Source organism: Oryzias latipes, chromosome 3 (genome assembly GCF_053564925.1).
Source record: "Oryzias latipes strain Hd-rR chromosome 3, Olatipes_Hd-rR_3.1".
Taxonomy (NCBI): domain Eukaryota; kingdom Metazoa; phylum Chordata; class Actinopteri; order Beloniformes; family Adrianichthyidae; genus Oryzias; species Oryzias latipes.
Window position 1 is genome coordinate 40,546,259 of NC_136239.1, and position 13,992 is coordinate 40,560,250.

The window sequence follows — 13,992 nt, forward strand, 5'->3', positions numbered from 1 at the left end:
ATATGTATTTTTACATTTATATATATTTTAGGAAATATCAATAGCCTAAAATATCAAGAAGTATTAGCTACCTCTTCCATTCCCAACCATAAAAGGGGTCAAATACTGCAGCAGGATGGGGCTCCATCGCATACTTCCATCTCTACATCAAAGTTCCTCAAGGTGACGAAGATCAAGGTGCTCCAGGACTGGCCAGCCCAGTCACCAGACATGAACATCATTGAGCATGTCTGGGGTAGAATGAAAGAGGAAGCATGGAAGACCAAACCAAAGAATCTTGATGAACTCTGGGAGGCATGGAAGACTGCTTTCTTTGCTATTCCTGATGACTTCATCCATATTGTATGAATCATTGTCAAACCGCGTGGATGCTGTCCTGCAAGCTCATGGAAGTCATACAAGATATTTAAAATGGATCTCACAGTAGCACTACTTAATTCACTGATGTTATGCAACATATTTTTGTTTTTGAAGTAAATTATTTGTTAAATTTTCACATTACTCTCTGTAGGCGACAAAACTTTTGTCTTGCCAAAATGTGACCTTTCTGTGTTCGTTAAATGATCAATCTTTCTTCAGTGAAGCAATTTTATTTTAGTATATTGAACATAATTTGGGAGGGTTTTAGCTTTCATATGCGACATTTCTAAAACCAATGGATTCATTTAAAGTGAGGTTATACGCTTTTGTTTCTACAAAATGGATAAGCGACAAGACTTTTGTCAGGGACTGTACTAGTCATTCTGCAAAGGTCAGTTTTCTGTCATGTTTACTTTTTGTTCACACTATTACGATGAAATAAATCAGACGTTGTTCTCTGTTTATCTCTGAGAATGAAGAGAGAGGCAGCAAGGCAGCAAGCAGGAGGAGACAGATGGAGGAGGTGATAATGACTACAACAAGGAAGACAAGAACAGGTAGAGTCCCAGCTGAACGGGCCACGGCAGGTGAAACATTACTGACGTCCATAAATCATGCACACAGACGGGTACAAACAAGATTTCCATAACCAATATCATTGGAGAGGGGTGTAAAAACAAAACCCATGCCCATATTTGTGCAAAAGGAAATAAGCGGGCTGGTTGAATTAATTTGTGCTTCTTAGAGTGCACTTCTTAGATCACACTGAACGCTCCAACACCCCATAGCCACGGGCAGACGGCGCAGCAGCCCGGCTTGTCCAGGGACCCAAGAGCCCGGAGTCCTTATCTCCCCCTGCTTATCTCTCTTTATGCCCATCGTAGCCAATGATGCATAGGTATTCTTTGCAGTAGGGCCGGGCGATATGGCCTAAAATCTCCGATTTTATTTTTTTAAATTCGATTTTCGATTTTTTTTTTCTTTTTTTTTTTCCCCCACCCTACTTGAGGAAAGCAATAAGTACAAACGGCAGACAACTTAAAGCGAATGTTGCTTTTATTTAATCAAACCCAAGACAAATGTAACCCCCATTTCTGGGATGAATAATAAATAAATGAAAACACTCTTGGAGTATAAGACTTTTCTTCTTACTCCCTTTTTGGACTTGTGTTTAAATAATTTTGTCTTGTTTTATATAACTTTGGTCTTGTTTTTGTCTAATTTCGTTATTCTAAACTTGTTTTCACTTATCCAAAATAAAAAGGTTACTTCCTTACTAAAACTCCCAGCTGTGTTTTAAGTCACACTTTGTAGTCTAGACTAAAATGAGACAAATATTCATCTTGGGAGAAGCAGCATTTTCTAAAATATTATCAATACAGCTCATATCTGGGCTCTAAGATTTTAATTAAATGAAAAAACCCCGTCTTCTCCACGGAGAAGATGATGAAGCAGCACCAACCGGTACAAGTAATAATTACAACGCAGTATTCTTTATTAACAAATAACAGTAAAAACTAACTATCTAACTAATTAACTAACTATACAGGCGTTGTAGAGTGTGTGTGGGTGGGTGTGTGTGTCAGGGCGCGTGCGTGTGTAAGAGGACTGAGCGTGTGTAAGAGCCTTTGACTCCGATGGGCTTTAGGCCGGGGGGGGGGGGTCTCTTCCTCCACGTCTGTGGCAGCAAACCCAGACCAGTTCCAAACAACAGATGATTTAATTCCTTTCTTGGGAACAAACTTCCCACTCTCACCGGTAGCCATGCTGTCGCTAGCTGCTTCGTATGTCGATTGTCGCTTCCCGCCGTGTGAAACTAACGCTACGGAAGTTCTGGGGAGCCAAAAATGCGCCACATAAAAACTCCATTTAGTTATTTTTGAAATCGCCCGTAACAAAAAAGTTGAATTAATTCATTTAATCGATTTATTGCCCAGGCCTACTTTGCAGCATGAGATGGTCAGTCAGAAACTCCACCTAAATTTCAGAGGTCATAGTCACACCTTCAGGGACCCTAAAGAGGCCAACCAGCTCTCTCCCCTTTTGATTCCAGCCCAAGACATGACTCCACCACTTCCTTACTCTGTCAGGTAGGGAGGGCTGATGAGCATGAAGGACCCAAAATGGAGAGACGGGAGGCACACAGTTCCAGGGCAAAGGGTTTATTAACTAACAATAAGTGCTGCAGAGCAGGAAAACAAAACTAAACTGTTTTGGGGCAAAACGTGAAAACATTGCAGAAGACATCAGGGAAGAGACGGTAATAGACCAGCACAAGAGGAAGACAGAGACGAGACTTGTATACAGACAGGACTGACGAGACACAGGTGACAACGATCAGGAGAGACTGGAACCAGGGAAGTAGAACTCAAAAACATGACATGCAGGAAACCTTCAAAATAAAACAGGAAACAGAACTCAAACATGACAGAAAAGGAAAGGCCAATACAAAGAAACCCAAACCATCACATACTGGCGTCGCAGTCTGGTTGGCACATGGTGGCCATCCACCAACCACTCACTACGGCATCCATCTGGACCATCCAGGGCTGCACGGCACTCATCATTAACACGACTGTTTCCGTTTAACTGAAAGCTTCTGGAGGATCCTACACCTGAGTGTTGCTGGGACTCCAGAGACACCAGCAGCTTCAAATATGTGCTTGCTGCTTTGTAATGATACTTTAGCAGCTGCTCTCTGAATCCGGTGTGTTTGTCTGGCAGAAACCTTCCTCATTCTGCCTTTATCTGCACCAACCTCTGTGTGCTCGGAATCGGCCACAAATCTCTTCATACTACGATGATCACGCCTAGATTTTCCTTTAACAAGGTATACATACCTTGTTAAAGGCACTGAACTATTTCAGGCGTTTGAGCAGCAGAGATCCTTTTTCTGTCCCATACTGTTTGAAAATGTTGGTCTGCTTAATAATGTGGAACGTCCCTCTTTAGTTGTTTTTCCTTTAATTGAGCTCACCTGGAAACTAATTATCACAGGTGTCTGAGATTGATGTCAGTGATCCAAAGAGCCTCAAGACTCGAAATCATCCATGAGCTCATTTGAAAAAAACAATTTGATCTTTTTATCACTTAAATATCATCTGCATCATGATTTGGAATGCACTATAAACTCTGTTATTGTGACATTGTGTGGCGTGCAGCCAGCTCATCATCATCATCATCACAGAAAATGACAAGTTTTTAGATTTACACTAGATTTAGACATTTATTTATTTTGTTGGCTAAATCAGTTGTTTTGAAGAGAATTTACCTGTTGCTCTGCTTAGTCCCCTTATTTAACCCTTTTTATGAAAGCATATTTCAGACCACAAAGACGACAACAGATGTCACACAGCATTTATTCGAAAGACAGAAAAAAACAAAATTTAACATCAGACCAAATGTCTCAGTGATTCATTTCCTTCATAATGTTTCCTTCAACACCCTGAATGTCTAACACTGGAGTTAAAGGACAGGATTCTCTGATGAGTTAGAACAGGGGTGTCAAACTCATTTTGGTTCGGGGGCCACATTCAACCCGTCTGATGTCAAGTGGGCTGGACTGGTAACATAAAAGCAAAATAACAGCTTTGTTATTGTTTTTTTTTTTTTTTCTCAGTTGGAAAAAATGCCTCAACTAACATGGTAGCCTAATCACTTATTATTACACATTCATTCAAAGAGGCCAATGGATCTCATATAAAATCATTTTATTTCAAAACAATTGGTTTATTTAATTTTACACAGACTGAATATTTGACATCTGACACTGAAACAATCCTGATATTAAACTCAAGAGGGGCTACGGGGGAAAAAAGAAAACACCTTCCCTAAAATGTAAATGTTCAAATCAATAAAAAAATTAAACTAAATTAAACTTGTAAACATTTGACAGATTTTGACAGACTTATGTGGGAAAAGGTAGACGGCTTTTTGGGGCAAAAGACTTCTGCAGCATTATTCCATAACTTCACCATCTGAAAATGCTTTGAATGTTTGCAGCAACTTTTATGCAATAAGGCAGCTGTCACTGCTCCATCATGATGTCACGGCTGCAGTAAATGCAGACGGTTGTTCTTCAGTCCAGATAATAGTTGGTAAATCTCCTCTTTTCTTAACTGCAAATGGTGAGACTTTTCAGTATGGTGAGTCATATAGTGGTGAAGAAGGTTATATCTGTTGATGACATACCAAGCACGTTGGTTTTGCATTCAGCTCCGTGAACAAATAAAACTCTTTCCATTTTTCCTGGAAAGCTCAGCACTCCACTCCAACCTTTTTTTCTTCATGCCATCATTTTGGTCATTAGGGTGTCATTACTGATCATTCTTAAAGCAATGTAACAGTGGTGAGGCTCGTGGGGAACCAAACTGCATCTTACTCAGACGCAGAGCTGTTAGGTTTAGCTTTTGGCACAGGCAGAGATCAGCTGTTTCACCTGTTTTGCTTTTCCTTTGCTCCTCCTACTGGCAGAATTCTGCATTTCGGTTATTTCTTTAAAAAATCATAACTCGCCACAGGCATGGACTAGAAACATGCTTTTTTTTAACATCCTTAAACTTTTTATTCTTAAGTGGGGATGTATGTATGTTTGACACCCCTGACTTTGAATATTTTCTCATCAGTCTAATTATCCCTTGTATCTTTCAGTGTTGACACAAATTTTAACATTAACATGTGAAACATTTGGTTTTCTCATATTTCATAAAAAAAATTGTTTTTATAAATTGTCCCAGAACCAAAAACACGCACATATAAAATAGTGAAAATTGCAACTATAATTCCAGTTTTACTAATCAATCAAAGCAAACCCAAAACCAACCAAAAAAATAAACATTTCCCCTTAAATCACCCAGGACAGAAGAAGCAGATCTGACATCAGCTGTGGCAGGTTATACTTCACTTTTTTCTTTTCCTCTGAAATTCAAGAAAAAACAAATTTTAGCATATTTATTGCCATCATATAAAACTCCTCCAAAGTCTACACAGTCAAAACATCAAAAGCGCCAAACAATCTAGTTCAATTAGAAAATGCTGAATTATACATTATGGAAAGCTATAATTATTTTTTTAAATCTGTTATTTATTATGAGAATTAATTATCTTATGGCTCCCAAAGGTAAATCCCGTCTGCATAGAGATTAAATGGCTTAAGCAGTGATGCATTACATATTTAACACACTAATAATGTACCTACAAAAACATTTTTTTTTTTTTTCATAGTTTGGCTGGCGTTTACGACTGAGTTTTAGGGCCACCCAAAAAAAAAGTACAATTACGAGATTTAAAGTCGTAAATTTACGAGAAATTTTTTATAGAAAGGAAGATTTATGAGATTAAAGTGGTGGTGAGTGTTCAGAGCAGCAAGTGAACGCCACGCAGCAGCAGAGCAGATCGACTGAACTCACCTTGATCAGGTGAGCTGAATGTTTATTGATAATGTTCCAAATGTTTGGAAACTCATTTGTTTGATTTACAATTTATTAATGTTTTATTTATTGATGGGGGGTTTGCAGGATCTCTGCAGCCGTTGATGAAGACGTCGGTGTCCCTGCAGATGTCAACTTCAATCCTTTCTTCCTCCACTAAAGACCAGGGGCCTCATTTATAAACGTTGCGTACGCACAAAAGAAGGCGTACGCCACTCTCTACGCAATAGTTGAGATTTATAAAAAGCAAACTTGACGGGAAAATGTGCTCTGACCCAGGCGTACGCACAAAAACGGGTGAAATGAGAAACGGCGACACCGATGGAAGAAACACGTGAAAGTGAAAATGACAATACTGCCTCTCAGAAATAACATGAAGACTTCACAAAGAAAGTCTGACAATTAACAGCTACACAAACACCCGTTTGATCGATCAGCAGTGAAACAAATAAAACAATCAAACAAAAATTACAACAGAAATTCAAATGAACACTTATTTGGAAAAAGGAAAGTGAAATATGTTCTGCAATATTGGCATGTTGTGCAATTCATCCTCATAAATAATATAGTTAACAGAACGAAATAATGTACAAAACTGATATTCTCGTCAGTGTGTCCGTCTGGCGGAGCAGATATCAGTGCGGGCGTGCGGACGGACGGACAGACGTACTAATTGTCCACCTGGGAAAGTTGTTTTCATATTAAAACATTTCTTCATAAGCTACAGAATTATGGTATTCATGCATATGCCTTTAGTTTGTTTTATTTTTGATAAAACAATGTATGGCGTATGTCTCAACCATTCAGAAAGCAACAAGAAATTACATTTGCGCTGATCAATTTCCCATTTCCACGTGGATTATTACCGACATCTGTAGCTTGTCAGATGTAATTAAATGGATGGAAATAAAATGCCCCATCACAATGCGTAATGACGCACAATGGCTGATCTTGCGCTCTTAGAAGATGTGGCAAATGGAAGAATTCGGAGGGAACGCATCTTTAGACAGCAAGGAGACTTGCTGGCAAACGAGGACGAGTGGCTTATGAGCCGGTTCAGACTTCCTCGAGCCGTCCTGTTGGACCTCTGCGGGCTTTTGGGCCCGGCGTTACAGAAGAGCACTCGGAGGAACCACGCGTGTAACCCGGTGCATCTGGCGCTCCGGTCCCCCCCCCCCCCCCGATGGAGCGCTGTAGCCTCACAACCTCGAATGGTTGTGAGGCTACAGCATTTACGGCGTCCGCCAGCGTTTGCCACTCACGTGCCTTTTTGGCATTAGTAATGCCCACACTGTGCCCTCCAAACAACACTTTTCTCCTCTTTTCCACCTCGCCAACGATAACTTTTACTTCACATTGAGTGAAGTTACGTTTTTTTCATTTCCTCTCGGTGTTTGCCATGGTTCCGCAATCAATGAATATTCATTTGTGGGCGTTTCACAGACTATTTATGGGCAACTATGGGCGTGTCATGAGGCCGCAAAAGCTGCGCAGCATTTAGAATTGGTTGTGATTTATTAAGGGAAAGATGCGTAGGATGTGCGTGCGCACGGTTTTATAAATCCGAATATTTCTTTGCGTACGCACGTCCTATGTTTCATCCGTACGCCATTTCTGACGCAAATCCTACGCAAAGTTTTATAAATGAGGCCCCAGATCTCTACGTTTGTGTGACACTTCTGTCTGAGGAGGAGCACTTTCTGGCATTTTCAATGTTCTAATGCTAATATAAGAGACTATTTTCATTCTGTAGTTTTATGTTGAAACGGGAAGTTTCATCTGCAGGGTGTTTACTTCTGCATTGATGCTCGGATGACAGGTTCATGACGTAAGGTAACAAATGAACTTTAGGGTTTGTGAATGAAAAGGAGAATAAAGGCTGCAGCGGTCCTCTGCACCCAAACGTGTCTCTGAGCTCATTATTTTACAGATGAAACTCCGCTTTGCCGACACCGAACCCGGAAAGACGGCTAAACTGAAAATAATCTGATTTTGAGTAATCAAAAGGTTCAGAATTTCTTTGTTTTTTAAACCAATCCGGAAAGAAAGCTTCACAAAAGGCTCCACATATTTCATTTTCAAGCCTGGTTCCTGTAACCCTTGTGCTATCCTAAGCACTTTACCACTGGGAGTTGGGTCATCTAGACCAGGGGTGGTGAACACGCGGCTCTCGAGCTGCAGGCGGCTCTTGTCCAATGAGCGTGCGGCTTTTTTCCTTCTTAAACCACACTCAAACCATCAGAGTGTATTAAAAATAAATAATAATAAAAGTAATTTGGTAGTGTGTGTGTGTTTTGCCCCCGACACATACGTGAGCGTTTGCCCAGGTTACGGCCAATGCCGGAACACATAGATAAAGATTTGTTGTGCTCTCAGACTGTTACCCTCATGTCAAAATGGTGAAATTCAGAATATAAAGATAAACGCAGGACGTTTCAGGAAGAATGGGAAGATTCTTACTTTTTTACTGAAAAGAATGGCAAGTCACTGTGTTTATAGTTATGAGCTTTTGGAAGCAGTAAAATTGTTCATGGCAGAAAAGAACAAAACGCATCCCGGAGAAAATTCAAAACTATTCCTGCTCTGACGCAAATTGTCTCCTTTATGAACAAGTTGAAGCTTTTCAAAGTGCACATTCAAAACGGCCATCATCCCACTTTCCTTCTTTGTGGAGCTCGCAGCAGAAAGCTGCAATCAGAATGAATAAAGCGAAGAACGTGACGCTGCTGCTGGACGGAAACGACCGCAGATTTCTAATGAAGGTAAAAATTGTTTCAAGTTGCACACAACTGAAATGTAATGTATTTAATGTGTTATGGAAAATAATACAGCTTTAATTGTGTGTTTGTGTGTGTACGTCTTGGCAGGTCAGTGTGTGTTGTGGCTCTTTGACTCTCACGGTGAAAGAAATCGGCTCTTGGTGTCAAACTTGTTCGCCATCCCTGCACTAGACAGAGCTCTGAACCTTTTTTCTTTAACGATTTTTGATCTTCACTGGTGTCCATGGATTACACGTCAATGGACATCTTGACCACATAGGATAGCACAAAGCATAAATGGACAACTTTGGTGTTTTTTCCTCATTAATCAATGACTTTTTATCTCGTAAATTTACGATTTAAGATCTCGTAGTTAAACAGTTTTGACTTTTTATCTCGTAAATTTAAGACTTAAAACTCATGAAAATAAATTGTTTGTAAACTCGCCCTAAAACTCTGTTGTAGGGGTTAGATGAGACTTGTATGTGATTTAAAAAAAAAAAACATAAATAGGCTCATAAATTTGTTATTTTCCCACTAACAACCAGTAGACAGCAGGAGATAGTGAAGCTCACTGTCTCATGAAACCAGTCATGGAGATGTGATAGCTGTCAGGTACCAGGGGTCAGGGCGTTTAGAATTGTTTTCATTTTCACTTCCGGTCTTATTTTGACAACTTCCGGTTACGTTACTTGTTATGTTTGCTGTCTTTACTTCTGTGATTTGTCGCACCTGGTTCACACCTGTTTTCACTTCTCTGTGGTGTATATATTCTGTGTTTGGCCGGTACTTGTCACCGGATCGTTTTGGTTGCTTGCCTTCTTGGTTCTAGTCGTATGATTAAATCCTTCTTACCTACCTTCTGGCGTCCCGCGCTTGTGTCGACCTCTCCAGTCCTGACATGTGAACCAGGTGCGACAAATCACAGAAGTAAAGACAGCAAACATAACAAGTAACGTAACCGGAAGTTGTCAAAATAAGACCGGAAGTGAAATTGAAAACAATTCTAACCGCCCTGACCCCTGGTACCTGACGATAGCTGATGTTTGTTGTGGAGCTCTTCAAAATAAATCAACCTGATGTGTTAACATCATCCATGAGATGATTTTAAGACATCAGATTCCATGTCAGTCAATGCTTCCATGTTGTGATTAGGCTAAAAATTCTTGATAGTAGCTCCTCCCACATGCAGCAGGAGCATCAAGTTTATAAACACATTTTTGGAGAGGCGTCGAGCAGCGAGTTTGAACACAAAATTAGCCCGGGCTTGGCAACATTCTTCCAAGGGTTGCATGTTTCTCTCAAAAGTGTGAGTTGTATCCCAGATGGAGTCATATGTTTTTCTTCATTTTTTGGCCACTGCAATGTATACTCGGGAGAGACTTCTAGTCCAAATAATACGGTAAATGTTCAAATAATCTGTAATAGATTTGAGTTTAGAGCAGGGGTGGGCAATTCCAGGCCTCGAGGGCCGGTGTGTCTGCATGATTTCCAGATAGGCTTGCCTTACTCATGGCTGATTACCTGGTTCAGGTGTGTCCAGCCAATTAGAACATGCCAGAGCAGGGTATGCTGGAAAACATGCAGGACTGCGGCCCTCAGTGCCCACCTCTGGTTTAGAGGTAACTTGGAAAACACTGGTTTTGAAGTGTCTCCCCCCCCCCCCCCCCCCCCCCCCCCCCTCAGAATTGTTGATGAAGATTGGCAACATAACCACAGTGGTGGGACAGTTACAACTTTGGGGTCTGCTTTAAATGACTTACGCTTGCTTTAGTCTTTCCAGCTTGTTTTTCAGCCGATCATTCTTCACACTATGGGATTCACTGGGAACAAACCAGGCTGCTACAGCCTTAAACATCAGCAGAAGATGCTGCACACAAACAAAAAGTTAAACTTCTGGAAGAAAACTTCAGCTCTTCCTGCCTTCTGTGTGAGACAAACCTCAAAGGTGATGATGAAGGTAAAACGCGCTGCCAGCACCCACCAGTACTGACTTGTCACAGAGTGGTCGTCTGGATCTCTAAAGCCTCTAAAACTGCAGACACAAAACAAAACTTTATTTATCACACAGTGGCCAAAATTACATTTTTGATTTACAGAATAGATAAAAAATATGCCGCCATATTTCTAACTGACCAAATTTTTACATTAGTTATTACAGAAAAACAGAAACCGGACTATTTTATAAAATTACATGTTAAATGCAGGAACAAAATATGTGACAATATAATTTAAAAAGTTGAAATAAAGTTACTCCCAAATAAGTCCATGAAAGGGCCTATATCATGCTATTGTGATGCGGGCTTGCCGTCCCGCTGTGGAGGGGCGCGGAGAGAAGTAAAGGTGGTGATCAACAAGACTTTTTTGGAACTGATTCAATTTTATTTATGTAGCCCAATATTACAACAATAGTCATCTGAACTTGCTGATAAAGGGGCATCACTCTCTGTCACGTCGAAGAGCATGTGGTTGTTGTTACTAATGGAGAGACTGACTTCAGAGACCATGTTGGGACGGTAAATGGAGGAGAACTAGTTGTCTTGGGGTCTTGGCAAATTGTGTCAGCTTCAAACTCTCACCCAACCCGTTGATTTTGACAAAATGGTGTTCTTCTCACCTGTTGAAAGGGGCTTATTTATCATGTTGGGTACCAATCCTTAGTTTTAACAGTTGTACTTTTATGGAGAGTTTTTGTTTTGCGAATTGTTGATGCATTTTACAAAAAATGACTTTCAGCAAGGTGGTTTTAAGGGTTCGAATTAGACATTTTACAATTTTTTTGCTTTTACTATTTGTGCTCTCGACTGTGAAGGTCAGGCCTGGGGGAAAAATCTCTAAACTCTGTTTTTATTTATTATGTAATCGCATTATGCTCTTTTAGCATGTATGTGATGTGTGAATGATGAAGGATGTTGTACAGTTTGTAGCTCTGTGGACCAGAACAAATTTACTTTTTGAGGACAATAAAGTTTACCTTTAGCTTTACCATTAAATGAAACGAAACCTAGATCTTTAAAAAAAAAGACAAAAACACAAGTGCATGCTAATGGGGAGTTGGAGATCGGTCAAAGTAATGTATCCAACACTGGTCAATACATACACAAGACGTTTGTACACATGCTAACTTAAGCACAGTGTTAGGCAAATTACTTTTAAAGAGGAATTATTTGATTGCTTGACTTTAGTAACCAGATGAAATTTTAATTCAATTACTTTACTTCCTAATTTAAAAAGTATTTCACGGGGGCATGGCTTGCGCAGTGACATGTAAAGACCTTTAGCCTTGCTGCTCCGTAGAAATACCTAATTTTCAGTTAAATTCTAAACATCTAACGTCCTGAGCCAATCCACCATCTCCGGAAACGCTCATTTAGACCGACTGAAGAAGTTGTCTCACGATGTCCAGATCAAGATGTGCCAAGAAGTCAGAGACTGCCAAAGCTACCGAGAGCACCTCGGGTCATCGGATATAGCTAAGCTAATGGATGCTTTCACCAACTCGGCAAAAAAAAAGTACAGGCTAAGATTACTACGCTGGATACAAAAATTAAATCCAAATGTCAAATGCTCAACGAAAATATGGAGTCGGTCCGATGGGACTTCGAGGCGCAACTTGAAGGTCTGAGAAACAAATTCAATGCTAAGCTAAGTCCACTGGATGCTAGCAGTGCTGGCAACCGGGCCTGAATAGCTTGTTTGGAGATTAATACTAATAACTACTCCGACAGCGGGGTGAACATGGAGAAAGAAATGCGCTGCTTAAAAGCTACTGTGACAGCCCTGACGGAGAAGACAGAGGACCTGGAGGGAAGGCAACACCGCTGCAATATTCACATTCTCGGGGTAAAGGAGCAGTTTGAAGTTGGCACGCGGCCTGTTGATACGGTGGCTAGGCTAATTCAGGATGTACTGGGCATGGATTCGGCCCCCACGCTGGACAGAGCGCAACACACCCTGCAGTCTGCCCCGGCCAAAGCAAAGCAACCCCGGCCACTGATGGTGAAGTGTCACTACTACCAAGAAAAGCTGGATGTGCTTCGCAGAGCAGCTAGGAAAGAGTCTCTGGAGTATAATGCCGGCAAGATCCTTATTTTTCCTGATCTTCCATCTACTGTGGCAAAGAGGAGAGGAGCATTTAAAAGTGGTTAAAGAGCTGCTGCAAGGATGCCAGGGTGTGAAATATGGGATGCTATACCCCGTGAGGCTGAGAGTTTCTTCAAGCTTGGGTGAAAAAATATTCCTGGATCCCCCTGCAGCCAAAGACTACACCCAGAAACATCTGGTGCACAACGACCAGCAGGAAGACTGAGACAAATGAAGGAGAGTGTTCTGGAGATGGAGGTTTGTTATATTTTAGTTTAGATTCTGTTAGATGGGAATATTTTTTTATTCTAGGTATTTTCTGTTATGAGCATTTTGGTTGGTGAGTACAGTGGTAGAACAGGTTTACATGGCACACCAGCTCATGGGGGGGGGGGGGGGGGGGGGGGGGAATTCGGGTTTAATATGTATGTGATAATGTTTTTGTTTGTGGGTTTTGTCTTGTTTTTGCTGCAGTTCCAAACATACAGTCCCTGACAAAAGTCCTGTCGCTTATCCATTTTGTAGAAACAAAAGCGTATATCCTCACTGTTAATGAATCCATTGGTTTTAGAAATGTCCCATATGAAAGCTAAAACCCTCCCAAATTATGTTCAATATACTAAAATAAAATTGCTTCACTGAAGAAACATTGACCATTTAATGAACACAGGTCAAATTTGGGCAAGACAAAAGTTTTGTCGCCTTGTCATATGATGCACCCAATCCTAGATTACAGCCTCACCTGTGATCAATTACTGATCAGTCAATTAGTGGGTGTGTATAAAAAGAACCCCAGCACACCAGGCCTTCACATCAACTGCAACTTGACCTCTGACACCATGCCTAAGATTCACCCTGAAACCAAAGCGTTATCAAGAGGCTGAAGACTAGATCCACTGCTGAGGTGGCTGACACCTTCAATGTGTCTCAGCGTCAAGTACAAAGAATAAGAAAAAGATTTGAAGAGACTGGAGATGTTTTTGACAAGCCCAAGACAACTGCTCGGGAGGACCGTTTGTTGGTTGGAAAATCCAAGGCCAGCCCCTTTTCCACTGCAGCAGAGCTCCACCAGGCCTGGTCACCTCAAGTCCCTGTGTCAACCAGAACAGTTTGTAGAATTCTGTCTCAAAATGGCCTCCATGGTCCAATCAGTGCCCAGAAACCAGCACTAAACAAAAGATAATTGAAAAAACGTGTGGCATTTGCCAAGGCCCACAGCCTGCTAAAAGGATGGACGCTGGAAAAGTGGCAGAAGGTGGATTTCTCAGATGAGTCTTCAGTTGAATTACATCACAGGAGACCAACTGGAGCCCGCATGGACCCAAGATTCACCCAGAAAACAGTTAAGAATATCATGGTCT

At 41.0% G+C, this 13,992-nt stretch overlaps 1 protein-coding gene across 1 annotated transcript in view; it reads right to left on the minus strand.

The window, feature by feature from the left end:
- Nucleotides 1–4,055: 4,055 nt before the first annotated feature.
- Nucleotides 4,056–13,992, minus strand: part of LOC105357636 (uncharacterized) — a 545,012-nt gene continuing 535,075 nt past the window's right edge. The window contains exons 65-66 of the mRNA XM_078944705.1: nt 10,312–10,418; nt 4,056–5,277 (exon numbers count right to left, since the gene is read on the minus strand). Of these exons, the coding sequence (XP_078800831.1) occupies nt 5,253–5,277; nt 10,312–10,418 (132 nt within the window). The 3' untranslated portion in view covers nt 4,056–5,252. The remainder of the gene's footprint in view (nt 5,278–10,311; nt 10,419–13,992) is intronic.